We start from the raw sequence: 18835 nt of genomic DNA, 5'->3' as shown, positions 1-18835 counted from the left end.
AAATTCGATACAAATTAAAATAACTCATAATTTAATACGTACTTGATATTTTGAAATCATTAAAATAATAAAAATAATTTATGTAATTTATTCTATCTTTTTCACCTTATGCATTAGGATAACGGTGCTTTAAAATCTTTAAGACCAAAAAGTCTTTCATCCACACATGAATGAATGAATGAATAAAAGTGAATGCTGGGAACAGAGTGAATGGTGCACTAAAATCAGTTTTAGCAAATAAAAATCTGATAGACTCCAATAGAGTCATGGTTCCAACCCTTATGTATGGTAGAGAGGCATGAAGTTGGCAAAAAAAGGATGAAAGTAGACTGAATGCTGTCGAAATACGATCCCTGAGACGAATGTGCGGCAAAACGATGTTTGATGTTCGAATGTGAAATAAGGAAAGAATGCAAGGCTGGGAGAATGATAAGCATTATCGATAAAATTAAGAAAGGTGTGTTTAAATGGTTTGGACATGTGAAACGTATGAGTGAGGAAATAACGGTTAAACAAATTTATGAGGCGAATGTAATTGGGAAAAGGAGCAGAGGAAGACCGAGAAAAACATGGCACAATTAAATACTTGAAAGCGGCAGGGTCAGGTGTCGTTATAATCGTCGGGTATGTATGAGGAGATTCATGAATGTGGGAAAGACGAAGAATGTTTGCAAAGACAGAGTGGTGTGGCGTTAGATTTGGGCGATTCGTCCTGGGCGGCGCGAACCTGATGCCTTGTAAAAGAAGTAATCTTGATGGCGGCTCTCAGGAGGCATGCGGAGTACATGGCCAAGCCAACTGAATCGCCTTTTCTTGACGACAGTTGTGACCAAGATTTGCTGCGTCCTACGCCTTATCTCTTCATTCCTCACAAAGTCAAACCACCGCACGCCTAAAATTCTCCGCAGACACCTATTCTCAAAGCTTAGTACACGGCTGCTCTGGGCCCTTATAAGGTGCCATGTTTCACAGCCTAAACACTATACATTTTACGAATTTTCGTGTTCTTTGTTCGGTCTCCTAGCGTGTTTCTGGCTTTGAACTTCAACTTCCTTATTTCTGAATTTCTTAAAAAAGGTTTGGTCTCTATCCCATATGTGGGAAAATTCAATTTAATAGTTTATAACACTTTTTTAATTCGAGACACAAGTAATGATTTTTCTACATTATATGTACGTGTATAAAATGTTCGTATAATATTATAAATATCATAACAAGAAAAAAATATGCAGGTTAAAGCACCGTGAGTCAGAAAGCCCGGTGTTTTATCTTATCTCCAGAGGGGTAAAATGCGCCCCATCCTTCTTGGGTATCCTCCCCCTCCCGGGTCAAAACACCCCCTCCCCTCGCCAGTAATCAGCTAATGGACGTCGCCGGACGGCGTCACGCCACGCGCCGGACACGCCACCAAAACAGAAAAAAAACTCTTAAAATCACTCATTTTGCTGACCCAACATCGTCCCTTTGCTCACAGCGCTTAAGACCTATTTTCCCGACACCCCGAAATTGTATTCACGCAGTTTGAAGTTAAGATGACGATGTTTTCTGCGATCGTTCACAAACAGATGGACACGCGGGGTCACGCATACCGGAGCGCGAGGTGTAAATGTGCACACGTGAACGATGAATCTTACCGTTTTATAATTTCAACCGAAATAGTTACGAGTTTTTAACAATGCAAAGCACTTTCAATTAGAGGGAAAGTACCATCAAATCCCCAAAAAGACAGATTGACGTAAACGGCAAAAATAACTGTTATTTTTGCGTCAGTTTACGTGATTTCAATATACAATACTTTCAATAAAACAATATATTTTTTGTAAAAAAAAAACATTTTGTCCTAGATAATTTACAATGGTTTATATTGGATTAAAGACGAATTTAATTAACTTAAATTATTAATTTATGTTGGACTCGGAATTTAACCTTTGATCTCGTGTGCATTGGCAATATGTGATAATCACTACACCACGAGTCTAGAAAAATATGAATTTATACAGTAATCTCGTGCTAGCTTGCTCTTCATAATACAAGTACAAAGAATAATTCATGGATTCCTACGCTCGCTTTGTAAGGTGAAGTCGAGTATACACCTTCGACTTTACGACTTCAGGATAACGTGCGAATGTTCATAAAAAGTGAGCTTACTAGTACACTTAGAAATGTTACTTTCTGTGCGAATTTTCCCTTGTAACGGTATTGAACTGTGGTTGGTATATAAATAGTATATTTCGGACAGGGCCGGACGAACCATTTGGCGCCTGGGGTACAAATTAAAATTATTTTTTTTAAACTGTAACCTTTTATAATATAATTATCTTTTAGGTGCATATGGCCAGATCAAAACTAATTACCTTTATAGAAGTAATAACATAAAAATTAAAATTTCTACACTGCGACACAAATACAGAAGTAACATAATGAAATATATAGGAATTAATTTATGTCTACTTATTTTTTCCTAAGTGTGTTCTGAAAGTGATGCAGGGGATGGATGCTAGGCATTCCTAAAACTGGAAATGTCTACATCCTTCAGCAACCATCTGTAAATAACATACATACACATGTGACAGTCAAATAACCATATACTAAAACAATCCTTACACATGCAATTAAGAATTACTCTCTCATAAGACAAGAAAGCACTTTCCAGCAAAGCACAGAAATCACAATCACCACACTTTATGGTAAGGTATATACAACTACAACAACTACAACATCCAAAACACCGAAATTTGTTATTCATGTGAATGATGAAGTTAAAATCAAATTAAATAAATGAATACTAAACGTGCAGGATTTCCGATGTTAAATATTTTGCTAGGATAGTCAAGAATCGAGAATATAGAAGTAACAGAGAAAGTAAAGGGGTTCACAGGAAAATAGAGTAATACAAGTAACTCAGGTGAGTCATAAACAAGTAAGAAGGAGTTTAGTGACCGTATCCTTACATATGGAGGAATGAATCCAATAGTTGTGGAGTTGAAGAATTAATCAACTAGCAGTCCCCCTTCGTAGTGTAATGGTCAGCATGCTCGGCTACCGTACTGGAGGTCCCTGGTTCGATTCCCAAGGGGAGGTTCAAATAAATTAAAGTGGTTTTTTCACTCAGATATTTATTCAATATTACGTGAAGCGGAGGGCTGATCACCTTTCCTTCACATGTTAACGATCCATATAACGCATTTATATGTTGCAGTGCCCTATGCACCATCGGTGCGGATGAGGGTATGAAGAATGAAGATGAAGTTGTGGGGATCCTCACTTCCAAAATTATGAATTTGTTAGATTTTCTACGTTCTGAGGAGTGTAAAAGAGCCAAAATATAAACATCTACAAAGTTCTTCAGTACCAAAGCAGTCTGAAAACTCTCCAAATATGGCGCCTGCGTCAAAAATTCTTTTTGCTCCTTGTTCCGCCCCTGGTTCAGAGTGCGCGACTGGCAATAATGAAATATTCCTCATTATTGTGACACTTTCGCGTGATTTCGCGGCTTAGCGGATTTTATTGCTGTTTCGGGAGAACCGGACCCAATAATATTGGATGGATATCGCGAATACCATTATAGTTCTCAGTGTATGGTATTAATATTCTTTTAATTATGAACATCTCACACATTAAGGGGATGCAACCCAAACACAGAATTCAATCACTACAATTTTCACTAGTGATATCTATTGGTGAGACGAAAAAGTTTGTTTATTGAGCAGAAACTCTTATATTTATATGTGAGGTCCGAATCAAGGATTATAATCACATACTTATTATCCACATTTGTGAACGAGTATTCCTTTTTTTTTAAAGAAATATTTGTGTTTTTATTATTTACACAAATATTTCAATTTCATACTATTTCTGTGAGCCTAAACGGCTCATTATTAGAAATAGGTATCAAATTGTGGTGGAGTGGGTTCGAACCGAGAAACTTTGACTCAAGCGTCCGCGACACTAACCACGGGACCACAACCCGACTTTTCTAACCCTCATCCGCACCCAATGCTGCATAGAGCACTGAATCGTATAGAAGCAGTGTTTTCTTGATCGTTAAATACACGAAGGAAAGGTCATATTAAATCAGCCTTCCGCTGTCATATTAAATAAATATTAGACTGGAAAAAAACACGAATACTTATTTTGACCCACTTGGGAATTGAACCTGGGACCTCCAGCATGGTAGCTTAGCTCGCTAACCACTATGGAGGCGGACAAGTATTGGATACACTCAAAATGTTGTTAACTGCAAGATTACTTTGTATTTTTTTAAATAGGAATTGCATTTATTATTTACCTTGCTTATTATGTACAAGGTTTACAGACAATTTAGTGGATTTTTGTTTCTTCCAGCTAATTTAATAAGTTTTTATTTGAATCTGTGTTGGGAACAGGAGGAATAATCAAGTGTAGGCCTATCAGGAACTTCTCAGAAATTTGTTGTGTAATATATCCAATATTAAACACGGTTTTCGGATTGAATTCTACTTTTATTTACATATATAATAACAACAATTCAAATTATTTTTTGACATCTTATCAAAGATGAAGAAGAATATGGAAGTCTGGGCATTTACGGGGCTGACGACCGTCATAGGCTTCCATATTCTTCTTCATCTACAAAAAATAATATGAAAATAACTCTTGTAATTGGAGATAATCCAGATTTTGTGAACAAGTATTTGGACACACTCAAAATGTTGACAACAATTCAAAATGGAATTCTACCAACTGTCTGCAGTGACAATAAATTCTCAGCATTTGCTCATTGCTGGGATGAAACCACGTGAAACTCCTGATTACATAGTTTGTATTGTCACATTGTTATTGATGGTGGATTGTCCGCCTCCGTGGTGTAATGGTCAGCGTGATTAGCTACCGTGCTGGAGGTCCCGGGTTCGATTCCCAGGGGGGGTGAAAATAAATATTAGTGATTTTACGCTGCAATATTTTTTTTAAATATTACCCTGGATTGTTTCCTGAAGCGCAAGAGTGATCGATCACCTTGCCTTCATGTAAGTAATGATCAAGAAAACACTGCGTCAATTCGATGCAGTGCCCTATGCACCATTAGGTGCGGATAAGGTTTATATATAAGGATTGGACAGCGAATAAAGGGTGTGTTTCTGTTTCTGTGGTAGAGCTGGATGCTCCAAGGCCATGGCGAGGGTTGCGTCTCCCCGCTGGACGCTCTGCAAGGACTATTCCCGCCCTCCTACCATCATCAGGTAACTGCCCGCCATACTTTGCACGACACAGCAGACGCATCCGCAACGCATGTCCATACTTATTACCCATGTGCAAGACTCTAATCGCACCACATGTTTGTACAATACCATATAATATAACCCTTGCGGAAACTACTACTACTATTACCATTACAGTCAAACAATTGTTTGTAATATATTATATATGTATTTAATAATCTGTTTTTTTTTATTGTTAACACTCATTCTGCGAAAACCTGTTATTGTAGCTTTTTTCAATAATTAAGATGTATACTTATATGCTATTGTTCTCTGTTGGTTTTCCAAATAAAATAAATAAATAAATAAATCAAGCCGTTTCCCCGCAGGGGTAGGCAGAAAGGATGGAACGCCACACTCTTGTGTCCTGACATACACTCCTCGCCTCCTTTACATCCATATATCATATGTGTCCTCCGATAACGCAGACTTTTGACACCACCAGATTTAAGGTTCTGATTGATCTGATCGTGCCAAATCTTTTTTGGCCGTCCTCGTTCTGTTTTCCCGCTCACATTACCCACATATATCTTGGTCATTCTCTCGTTATCCATCCGTTCCACAGTCCATACCACCTTAAAAAAAACTCTTCCTAATCTTTTCAATTATTCTTCGTTCAGACTTACATTCCTTTCATATATCTACGATTTTAATTATGTAATACAATGATTTTTCCACACATTCGTCTGAGGGAGTGCATTTCAACAGCGTTCACTCTGCTTTCATCCTTCCGTTGTCAGTTTTATCTTTCACTTCCATACATTAGTGTCACTACCGATACTCCGTTGTGAACCGCTACTTTCGCTTCCGTGGACACATTTTTTTATTTGCAATCACTCTGTTCAAAGCACCATTTATTCTATTCCCTGCATTCACTCTTCCCTCAATATCCTTATCCACTTTTCCATCACTTGTGAACATGCTTCCTAGATATAAATATCGTGAGGAAACAATTACCCACGTAATGAAGTAACCGAATTTAACCTATTATATTTGCTCTTAGAATATTTACTTTAATTTGTACCATAATGAATTGAATTGTGTGTATTCTCATCACATAGTTTAAACCACTTTTTCTGTGACATTATCGAAGCATGTATGAACAAAAACATCATTAGTTTTTTTAACCAGTTGTGTACTTCCATTATATGTTACCTTTGGTGAAATTTTTAAAGGGACCATTACCAAGTTAAAACACTCACAATATTTTTAAATGCACATTCGTTTATTACCAAATTCTTGATTCACTTCGTTTAATAATTATTTGTACAATGATTTTAATTGACATCTCAGTAAATGTAGATTAAGAAGCTTTTAATGCTTTCTTCACATGGTTGAAATACACATGACTTGAATTCAAGATTTATATTTATGTTTCAATTGAAAATAGAATTTGTATTTAGAAGCAAAATTTCATCGGTGACATCTTTTGTAGAAATTAGTTTGCATCATATGTAGAAATTACCTTTAAATTTTAATGCATGTTACATTCTTCTGAATTGTTTCACGGAGAAGCGCCAGAAAATATCGATGCATACGAATATCAGAAATTTCAAAAATGTGTTTAACAAGAATGAGTAGAATAGGGAAGGTTACAAAACGTATAAAAAGAATAGCTAAAACCATCCAAAGACTTTTTGGAAGCTCAGGCTTTCATATTTTTAATAAATATAAGCTTATTAATCAATGTTGAAACGTCAGTAAAAATTTAAATAAAGTACGATTATTATACCTTTACCTCATGGAGAGTCATTTCGACAAAACTTTTGCAACAAAATTCAACAAGCATGTGTTCTGTCATGATACCACTAGACCATTTTCCATTAGGTGCGTCATCACTTTTATTGCACGACTTTTCTCATCGCATTTTCTAGTATAGAATATTTAAAAAAAAATACTATTAGGTATTCTTTGCCAGATGCGTCAGCAAGTCCCTATTGCAGTTCGCTTTCTAGCACAATTTCTACAATTGCATTATTTTAATTTGATATAATTTTCTTTTAAATTTTACAAAGCTCGTCTGAAATCCCCATGTAGTAGATTTTTTTGACAAATATGCTAGCTAACTAGAGAAATTTATCTCACTAACCTCACATATTACAAATGTAAAAGTAGGTGTTTTGGGTAGCTTTTTACATAATACAAAATACAGTAAACCCATAGGTGACATAGGTACCCTTTTATCTTAGGGAATTTTATAAAGGGTCAATGTTTTAACCAGCAGAAATTACTGAAATGAGTCATTTAAAAATGAAATACAATTAAAAAACATTAACTTCCTTATAACGTCCCCTCCCATTTACCGGCGTTATAGTGGGGTTTACTGTATTATGTTTGTACAAAATAAATAATGATGTGATTGAAACTATAACTTATTAAGGCTTATATTATATGCGAAAAACTGTATCTATATTTTTTTCTAGGTTAGTTGAAAACGTAAAGCATGGAGATTTTTTTTTATCAAAATCAAACTTTCTTGTTCTCAATATTATTAATATTTAAAGCATTTACATTGTGGTTAGTCATTTTAACTTATTTATTTTTTTACAAAAATGATAATAATAATAGTATATAACCACTCACTGAGTGAGTGGTTATATACTATTATTAACATTTTTGAAAAAAAAATAATCAGTGAAACTTTCTTGAATGCATGTATTCTCATTATACACTTCCTATTCCTAGACTTGAGAAATGTGTTTACGAGTACATGCGCCTAGGAACAGTGGTCGGTTTCAAATATTTAGTTTCTAGGTACCACTAGTTTCCAGAAAATTGATATTTATGCGAATGCATTAATAGCTTAATACGTCTTGTCCGCGGAGCACAGAAAGCCATTCCGGCGTTGGACCTTCGTGCAAACAGACTAATAATAAATAACCAACACCGCGCTCAAAACTTCACATTACGAAGACCAAAGCCTCGGTGTTTTAAGGCCTCACTACACGCGAGGGAAGACGGGCGCAATGCGCACGCAACTCGCTAATAACTCTAGGTGATTAGCATTCCTCATAAAAGGTTTTCTACCCAGTACAAGTCAAGGGTTTAAATCTGAAATAATTACTCTGACCCCTTCATTAATGTGGTCGTGATTTGTCTTCCGTTTTTGAAGGCCTCTGGCTAATATTATTGCACTAATAAATTGTACCATCACTTTTGAGAAACGGATAGTAAAAAAAACATGTATGTACTTAAACGGATTTCAGATATCAGGAATAAAAATATGAATGCATGTAACACCCCAAATATTTTCAAGATTCTAACGTTACAATATATGGTAATACTCAAATGGTAAAAAACACTTAAGCAATCAATTTGTCCACCTCCGTTGTGTAATGATCTGCACGCTTGGTTACCGTTCTGGAGGTTCCAGGTTCGATTCCTAAGGGGGATTAAATAAACAAAAGTGATTTTTTCAGTCTAATATTTATTTTATATTATCCTGGACTGGTACCTGAAGCGGAGGGCTGATCACCTTTCCTTCATGTGTTAACGATCAAGATTATCAAAGAAAACACTTTTTTTTACCACTTGAGATTATTTATGAAGTAGTTTCGGAAGCTAAGCTTTCATCGTCAGGTCTAAATGTAAACTCATTGTTTACAAAACTACTATGTTTACATTTAGACCTGGTGATGGAAGCTTAGCTTCCGAAACTAGTTAATAAATAAATATACTACATAAATAAACTCAAGTGGTAAAAAACAAGTGTTTTCATTAATAATTTCAACATATCTTACCATAAAGTAAATGCTGAAACAATAAATAAAACGATCAAGATAACACTGCGTTTATATTATGCAGTGCCCTATGCACCATTGGGGTGCGGATAAGGGTTTGAAGAAGAAGAAGAAGAAATTCCGTTTTTAATTAAAAAATAACTAACTTACAGATATTCATAAATTGTAATAAACACCATTGGGATAAATATTATTTTATAGATATTCCAGTAAATAATTCATAATCCATTAAGTAAGGAAAGTAACGCCTTTCCGATGAACATTAAAATCTGGGCTGATCAATCTATCGATAATCTAAAATATTTCGAAAAAATGTTTGGGTAGGATTAATAATAATAAAACCCTTATCCGCACCCCAATGGTGCATAGGGCACTGCTTAATATAAGCGCAGTGTTATCATGATCGTTTACACATGAAGGAAAGGTGATCAACCCTCCGCTTCAGGTACCAGTCCAGGGTAATATTGAATAAATATTACAGTGAAAAAATCACTCATATTTATTTAACCCCCCCCTTGGGAATCGAACCTGGGACCTCCACAACGGTAGCCGAGCGTGCTGACCATTACACTACGGAGGCGGACACACACTTGGGTAGGATTAGGATTGCAATATTCGTTTGTGAAATAAATATTTATAAAATGGATATTGGCAGCAGTGCGTAATCTAAAAGCGAATTAGTTAATAATGTAAACGACGGCATAGGTATCCGTTAATACGAGGTCAATATCGTACTAAAAATGTTATTTACTACCACTGTTTTCACTCTATAATAAATGGATTTACAATATTTTATGCGCGATGATCAAAAACGCAGTGTTTAAGATATAAAATCCACGATTTTATGTTAAATAAAACGAAAATCTTCATACAACATTTTGAATGTGTCCACATACTTGTTCACAAAATCTGGATTATATCCAATTACTGAAGTTATTTTCATATTATTTTGTGACATCTCATCAAAGATGAAGAAGAATATGAAAGTCTGGGCATTTACGGGGCTGACGACCGTCATAGGCTGGTTTAAGTGATCACTTTACCCACGTGTAACATTTACCAATTCTACCCATTATTGACAACCACACAACTCAAATTCTTGGTAGTTCTATATATATGAACCAATTTAAAAACCTTGTTCTTGAATCACTAGAACTTCACTAGAGACATCTATTGGTGAGATGTAATGAAGCTTTACTAAGCAGAAACTCTTATATTAGTATGTGAGGTCCGAATCCTGGATTATAATCACACACTTAAGAAACGCCAGAAAATACGATTTTTATTTTTTTATTTAGCTTATAATTTGACCAGATAATTTATTTACAACATTTTGAGTGTGTCTAAATACTTGTTCACAAAATCTGGATTATCTCCAATTACAGGAGTTATTTTTATATTATTTTGTAACTTCTCATCAAAGATGAAGAAGAATATGGAAGTCTGGGCATTTACGGTCGTCAGCCCCGTAAATGCCCAGACTTCCATATTCTTCTTCATCTTTGATGAGATGTTACAAAATTATATGAAAATCTTCATGTTTATTTTGCTGCACGCTGTGCCGTAGAGAAGATGTACCAACATCATAATTATACTAATGACCGATGTGTCAAGTTATACAGATGTATCAATAAATTCAACACTAAAATAGTTCTTTGTCACGATATCTTAGCAACGTCCAATCATCGTATTGAAGCAAGTAATAAAAATAATAGCGAAAACTACAAAAATATGCGCGTGGGTTGTCAGACAATAGTTTTAAAATCGATACCGGTTATGGATGTAATATAAAACGTAATAATCAATCTCGTCACTCACGTTAATATTTCGCTTGGCTAGGTGCCTTCGCCAAAATCCCGATTCGTTTGATGTCAGGCTGAGCAAAAAGTTTAATTAGTTCAATGAACGTGCTAAACCCTCCTACTGCAATTATTGACATGAGTATATCGCTCATTCCTTTTAAGAACGTCATAAATCAAAAATCGGCAATTTTCAGTTGTGCATGTTTTCGGAATGCCATGGAATGAATGGAATGGAAGGTATATAAAAACATGGACGTAATCGAATGCCATAATATGTCGAAATTTCAAAACACTCAGTAATTAAGGAGATTTAAGGTTTTAAACAAATGAACGTTCTCATTTTTATTTCTCTAGATGTTTATAATATGTATAAATATATATATATACAACATTTTGAGTGTGTCCAAATACTTGTTCACAAAATCTGAATTATCTCCAATTACAGGAGTTATTTTCATATTATTTTTTGACATCTCATCAAAGATGAAGAAGAATATGGAAGTCTGGGCATTTACGGGGCTGACAACCGTCATCGGCTGGTTTAAGTGATCACTTTACACACGTGTAACATTCGCCAATTCTACCCATTATTGACAACCACACTTTATTATTTATTATTTTATTTATTGACTTCTCATCAAAGATGAAGAATAATATGGAAGTCTGGGCATTTACGGGGCTGACGACCGTCATAGGCTGGTTTAAGTGATCACTTTACACACGTGCAACATTCACTAATTCTACCCAATATTGATGTCTCTAGTGAAGTTCTTGTGATTCAAGCACAAAGTTTCGAAATTGGTTCATATACGAGTATATAGAACTTCCAAGAATTTGAGTAGTGTGGTTGTCAATATTGGGTAGAATTGGTGAATGTTACACGTGTGTAAAGTCATCACTTAAAACAGCCTATGACGGTCGTCAGCCCCGTAAGTGCCCAGACTTCTATATTATTCTTCATCTTTGATGAGATGTCAAATAATAATATTAAAAATAACTCCCATAATTGGAGATAATCCCGATTTATGAAAAAATATTTGGACACACTCAAAATGTTGTAAATATATTTTATCAATCAACGTTTATGATCAACATTAAAGAATCATTCCAAAAAGTATTATATTTCCAAAAAATATAAATGAATATTAAATTCTTAATGGATATTCTTTAAAAAATATTTCTATGCTTTAAAGGGTACAAGAAAAATTGATGCATATTGTTTGCAGAGTGTCAAGAAATGTGATTCGCATAGTAATCACATTATAATGGAGTCTCCACGTTCTTCCAAGTGTTTACTCTTAATTACAATATTCCCTCGATGACACAACTTTGATCTTCCGCGTAAGCTGCGGCTTGTGCTGTCATTAATAATTACACACTCGCTCCGTAACTAAACGTTACACGATTAGTTGCCGTCAATACTGTAATATCATACATTACCGCTATGTATCATAATAGTACAAGAATGAATACATGCAACATTAAATCTCGCAAATAAATATTACGAATCTTACGATTTGTAACTAATGATAATTTTTAAACACAATTTTGCATAGAACTTGCGACGCTAACAGCTTCCGCACAAAACTCGACGATAATAATTATATAATCAGAATTTTCAACAGCCACTTTTTCTTGGTGAAATTAATATATTATTTCCTTTAAACATAAAATGTTAATAGAAAAATCAAATGTGATTATAGCCTGTCCAGTGGAATACACCATAAAATTAATAGATACAAAAAACGATAATAACCACTATGTGAAATACAAGTATTTCGACTAACTTAATAATACCTAATTTGCAAATGTAGGAGAGAGCTTAAATCTATTTTCATGATATGTGGAAAAGATTTTCTTAATAGATTTTAATTAAAGTCATTAAATACTCAACATGTGTACGTATAATATTATACATATATAATTTATTCCATACAGCAGGTCGATTATTTTATTTATCCTCACATAAAATAATCATTTTATCAAATAATACAGTCAATTTTTATAATCCAACAGTTCGTATTCATTTTCTGAGATCCCTTATGCATTTCGACTAATAATGTCCAGCAAAAAAGAAACGTGACTGTATTACAGATGAAATATTGAAATTGATGGAAGAACGCGGGTGATTTAAGGATCGAGACTTGTCAGATACAGGTAGGTATATGTTTAGAATAATATGAAAAATACAAAGGAAGCCAAAGAGAAAATGTGAGCAACACGTGCGTTGAAAATGACCTTCTCCGTGATCACTTCAATATGCACGAACTTTGAAAGTCAGGATGCGTCATTTTTCGTGAAACAGATAAAACCTGCATGAAAGATAACAATGAAAGATATCTTTCTTGCGATGACGATAAAAGTCGTATGTGGAAATATACTGAAGGTAATTTCAATGTGAAATATTCTACGCCGGAAATAAATGTCAGTCCAATTTATTCACCATTAAAACTCCAAAATATTGGTCATAACAACTATAATTCTGTGGTTACGGTCAAATAGAAGATAGGAGAGGAACTGGAAGAAAAACATGTCATGATGAATGCAAATTTAAACAAATTCATCTGAATCCTGAAGCTTAAATTAAAATTTATCGGTTTAAATTAGCAATCATCCAGAGGTTTGGCAATGATAATCCAAGTATTTAGCATGCATGAGTACTACCAATTACAAACTGACTCCTATAACGAATTATAAACTTATAACGGGGTTTCGTTGTAGGTACGAGTTCTATGTACGAGAGTAAAATATAAAGTATAAAACACAAAAATCGAGGCTTATTAGGAGCCATTTCTTGCTGCCGTCACGTTTAAGACGTGATTAAATCTGTCTTTGAAAATGACAATGATCCAGTTAAACTCGAGAAACAGAGATGAACTTTAAATATATATTCTGCTATTTATAAAAACTTTTTGCGAAAGAAGTAATTTTAACTCATTCTATCTTTGATGTATATAATTGATAGATACAATAAGAGAGTAATAATTCTTATTCGTTTAACCTCTATCATTATTCAATGGTGCAAAAGGCACCATTTTTTATCTAAACAGTGTTATCTTAATCGTTAAGCAAATTGGTCAATCTTGCGCTTAAGATCCATGACAATATTATTATTTCAAAGAATCTCTCTCTAAACAAATCTAATACTCTGAGCACGGTAGGAAAACAGACTAACAATCACACTACAGAGGCGAACAAAATTAATATTTACTTTTTTGTAATAGTTAAATGTGGAGATCCTCACCAAAAAGTTACATTTTTAATATGGCGAAAAAAATCCTTTAAATGTAAATCTGTTCTGTTTACTGTACTCTATTGAAATTTTAATTAAAGTTACGACAAAACGTGAGCAATCCTGTGTTAAACTAATTTGAAATTATTAAATTGCAACAAAATGTAACAATTTTACAAGCTAGAATTCCTGATTACTAAAAATCATTGGAAATGGAAATGTAACGGTTTGATGAGGACCTCCACAAATGAAAGAACAATAGATATGACTTAAACATTTATAATATCCACCTCCATAGTTTAGTTGTTGGTGCGTTTTGTATGCCAGGTCTTGCATTCAATTTATCTCTAATATTTATTGTAAAATCACCCTAGACTGATAACGAGACTGGTGCTCTATACAGCACTTAGTACGGATATAGGTTAGAAGAAGAATTTATAATAAAACGTTATTTTTCATCTCCGGCGAGTAAACAGCGTTTATCTATTGTAGATACATATAAAATACTCCATAATCTTCTAATGAAAAATTATTGTACGAAAATTTATTACGGGTTTTAAACGTTCTTAAGGTAGTATAATATAATATTTTATAAAACTGGTTCTTTATAAATTTTCCAAATTTAATATTATTATTATAACCTGGAAATACATTTTAAATATATTATGGTTTTGCATTAAGTACCTACATAGGCATAATACTTACTTTAAAACTCTGAAATCTTCACGTGTAATTTATCAAAATTTGCTTCAACTAGAGAGTCTGAAATACTGTATATATTATGTAGAAGTTTGAGAGCAACACGCTTTTTACGGATCATTTAACTCCAGGGCATTACACTCATTGGCCCTATAATATATTACATTAGATTTAAGGTAACAGTAAGATTTTACTAAATAAATTTCTCTTCTCGCCTTGCCGTTTAATCTACCAAAGTTTAAGTCATTTACATGCTCAGTTTAGACTGAAATGTAAATTTATTGTACAATGTTCTTTCGGTCCATTAATAATTCGACTGACACGGCCTTATACCTTATAGGTACACCTGTAACTAAATTTATTAATACGTTGATGCAACAGAGAAATCCATCGTTATACACAAATGCGTACAAAATTATATTTACAGCTGCAAAATTAGCTGAATATTTACCAGAAATGTGTTTTACATTTTATAAGAAAAATATGTAATGTTTTACTAAAGAAATGTTTAATATTGAATGAGAAAAATGTGTAATGTTTTACCAAAAAAAAATTAAAATGAGAAAAATGTTTTACATTTACCAGAAAAATATTTAAAATTTAATGAAAAAATTATTTCATGGACGATTATTGTCAAAAAATGTTTTTCTTATTCGTATTTTTTAAACTAGCACTCGCATTTTAATGTCATAGTTTTTTCGATTAGAAACATTTTTAATTTTTTTAAATAGCTTTTAGGTATTTTGATAGTCAAAATGTGATCTCTTAAATGAATGTGTTGTCAAAACTATGTATGATAGATGTAGAATGGTGAAATAAGGAAAGAACACAAGACTGAGATTATCGATAAAATTAAGAAAGGCGTTTTCAGATGGTTTGGGCACGTGGAAAGAATGAGAACGGAAAAAACGGTTGACAAAATATATTAGGCGAACGAAATTGGAAATAGAAGCAAAAAAATACCAAACATGGTATAATCTCAATATTTGGCGGTGGAGAAGTCAGGATTCGGAATAACCGTCGGAGTATGCATGAGGAGATGGGTGAACAAAGGCAGTGTGTTGTGGATTTTTATCCTTTTCTGCTTATCTCTGAGTGATGATTTCCTACTAAATGCCGTAAAGTTTACCTTCTTCTTCGTAACGTTGCATAGCAGTAATCTCTGATGATGTATATCATGATTAGTGCAGATGTCAGATAGAAAATTGATACGGCCACATCAGCGCATGACATAAGCCTGCCCAGGGCTTGATCGTAATCACCATAATTAGTAGTCGTATGGACCACCTCTCCGGCTCTCGGCACCATCCGTGTCTCCGTTCCTTGGTACGTTTCCACCCAACCACCTTGTGGAGAACTATGACTGTGACTACGGTACCAATTACAATGTTATTCACGCTTCTAATAAAACATTAAATGGATGACGATCTACAGATTTAGGTCGCTTCAAATGTCAACATCACTATGCATAATTACATATTTTTTTACAAACGAGAAACGCATGACATATTCACATAGCACTTCGATATTGTCATGTATGATCTTTTGTTTATATTTGTGGAGGTACTCAGCAAAAAGTTACATTTCCAATATTGCATGAAAAATCATTTAAATGCAAATCTGTTCATTTTACTGTATTCTATCGAAATCTTAATTACAGTTGCGAAAAAACGTGACCAATCCTGTGTTAAACCAATATGAAATTATTTAATCTCCAAAACGTAACAATTTTACAAGGCAGAATTTCTGATTACTTAAAATCATTTATAATGGAAATGTAACGTTTTGGTGAGGACCTCCTCCACATTAAATATCCATAAACGTTCGTTTGCCTACAATTTTAAATCTCCTAAAGCTATTCACAGGTAAAAACATCTGAGACAGATGTTAAATGCCCTTTAACAGATGGCACTGCCTTTTTGTTGAGCCTTTTTTAAATAACGTTTTTACTCGTCCTCTGTTACATTTTAATATTTTGATAAAAACACACGCATATTCAAATGCAACGATACTCTCAAAATTTAAAAGCTATCACAATAAATAATCATTCACATTTTAATTTATAAATATACGCGTATTTGAATTCAATGCTTTGTTATAAAATTTCAAAGCAATCAGGATACCTTTTTTTATAAAAAGAAATTACACTACATTTTTACAGTGTTAATTTTTTTAAATATATTTATTGTTATTCTTATATTTTAAAATACTAAGTACTATTACACCCACCACTTGGTTTGGCCGAAATAAAATAATTATTATTTTAATAATTAATACTATATAAAAAATGTATTATACTTCGCAACGCAGCATTGACTAACACATTCACACGTATAATAAAAATATTTTATTTATAAACTTATGCTAGTGGCCACCATCACAAAGTGATACAATGCATGAGACATCTTCCGTGATAGAATTCGAATTAATTTGCACACATTATAATAAATGCCTAGAAAAACCGTTCTCTTAATGCAGTAAGGAAGAGCCACATCGCATAACAGATAATAAGAAGCTCTGACTTTTCCTTGTGGGGATACTTGAAGTTAATGGTTTTCGTAAATAGATCTCAAATATTACGAGCTTTAAAAGCATATATTATTCAAGAAATCAGAGGGATAAACCAGAATATAGTGCTACGAGTTACAGATAATTCATCACTCTTCAAAAGTGTTTAGAAAAACGTAGTAACCATTTATAAAATGTTATTTTAAAAAAATGGTTTAAGATTGCATTGTATGCGTAGTAAAATAGTCATCTCTTAAGACTTGGAAATTTCATTGATATAAAACACCCTAAAAACGATGAATATCTTGCGCTTTCCTTTATTTTAAAACCAGAAGAGTTATATCTTAGATTTTGTTTGGTGTGTTTCGGTGTTTTGGATCTAAGGTTTTATTTGTGGTTCCATAAAGTGTGTATATAGTGATTTGTGTGCTTTAGTGGGAGGTGTTTTTTTGTATACGAGTAATTCTTAAACGAGTGTGTAATGATTATTTTAGCGTATGATTATTTGACTATCATAAGTTGTAATATGATATTCTGACAAAACAAAATAGCTCACACGATAAACGAATCTTCAGTACAATCCCGCGTGATTTTTAAAAAAAAATTGGAGTAAAATTAATACCTATATGAAGCATACCACCGTTTTTCCTTAAAAAGCTCCTTAAATCCGAATATCGGATTAACAGCCTGTATAAGTACATTCTGGACGACCATCGACCTTAGTCCAATATTAAACTTATTATTGCACACACGTAAATTCACTTAGCTCCATAGTCACCTCACGCGCTACTCCAACATAATGTATGTATAACAATTCGGGTTGTTATTATTCAATCAGGGCAAACGTGTGAACTCGAGCGTATGTAACTATTTAATGGTAAAACATTTATTTTATCAAGAGAAATCAGTCGATAATGTTTTATCGATGATTCTATCGTTCAATCCGATGCTGCTGAATTAAAAATACTGCTCGTGAAAAAATATACTCATATACCATAAATATATAATAATAAATAAATAATACACAATCTTGCCAAAGTTAGTAGGATGCTCTTCATACATTTTATTTTATTTTAATATTTTTCCTCACATCCTTAAGGCCCAGTATTTGTTAGGTCACAATTTAATTTTCTCTAACTCCAGGTAACATTGTACGTAACTGATTTTTTTCTTAAAACACCGCTTTTACATTGAAAAAAGGTTACAAAGGTTACAAAATTACAAAGAAAAAAATAAGGTTTTCTTTGAAATAATTACATGGTTTTGAAAAGAAAATAGTTATTGAAGTGTATGGCGTTAAAAACCAGTATTAAAATATTTTTTGAAATATATTCTAAAAAAACGTACAATATACATTCGTGAAAAAAACGGGCGTGAACAGACATATGACCTCTCTGGGGGTCGCCCTGCGAATGAAATCTGTGTTTACAAATATCCCCTTATCTATAGTAATACTCAAATTATAACACATCAAACTTGACATAACTTTCCAATAAGCATAGAAAATTAAAATAGATGTCAGCGCACAATATTTGAATTAAACATTTTTTTATAAACGGATGAACAAAACTTGAGCCTATTTGATAGAAAGAACATTTTTTTGACCACACCCTAAAA

The 18835-nt window shown here is 33.4% G+C and overlaps 1 protein-coding gene across 2 annotated transcripts in view; it reads left to right on the top strand.

Annotated features, from left to right (window-relative positions):
• LOC148305840 (Krueppel-like factor 5) overlaps positions 1-18835 on the top strand; it is a 157201-nt gene that overhangs the window by 100640 nt on the left and 37726 nt on the right. Inside the window, exon 3 of one of the 2 annotated variants that reach the window (XM_088266024.1) lies at positions 5133-5219. The exons of the other annotated variant lie outside the window; for it this stretch is intronic. Within the exon in view, the coding sequence (XP_088122150.1) occupies positions 5133-5219 (87 nt within the window). The remainder of the gene's footprint in view (positions 1-5132; positions 5220-18835) is intronic. 2 annotated transcript variants of the gene reach the window in all.

The sequence above is a fragment of the Brachycentrus maculatus genome, unplaced genomic scaffold (assembly GCF_059751285.1).
Source record: "Brachycentrus maculatus isolate JH-2025_06_01 unplaced genomic scaffold, ASM5975128v1 h1tg000261l, whole genome shotgun sequence".
In the NCBI taxonomy this organism is placed as follows: domain Eukaryota; kingdom Metazoa; phylum Arthropoda; class Insecta; order Trichoptera; family Brachycentridae; genus Brachycentrus; species Brachycentrus maculatus.
Note: the sequence above shows the minus strand (reverse complement) of the source record. Positions and strands in the feature narration are given on the sequence as shown.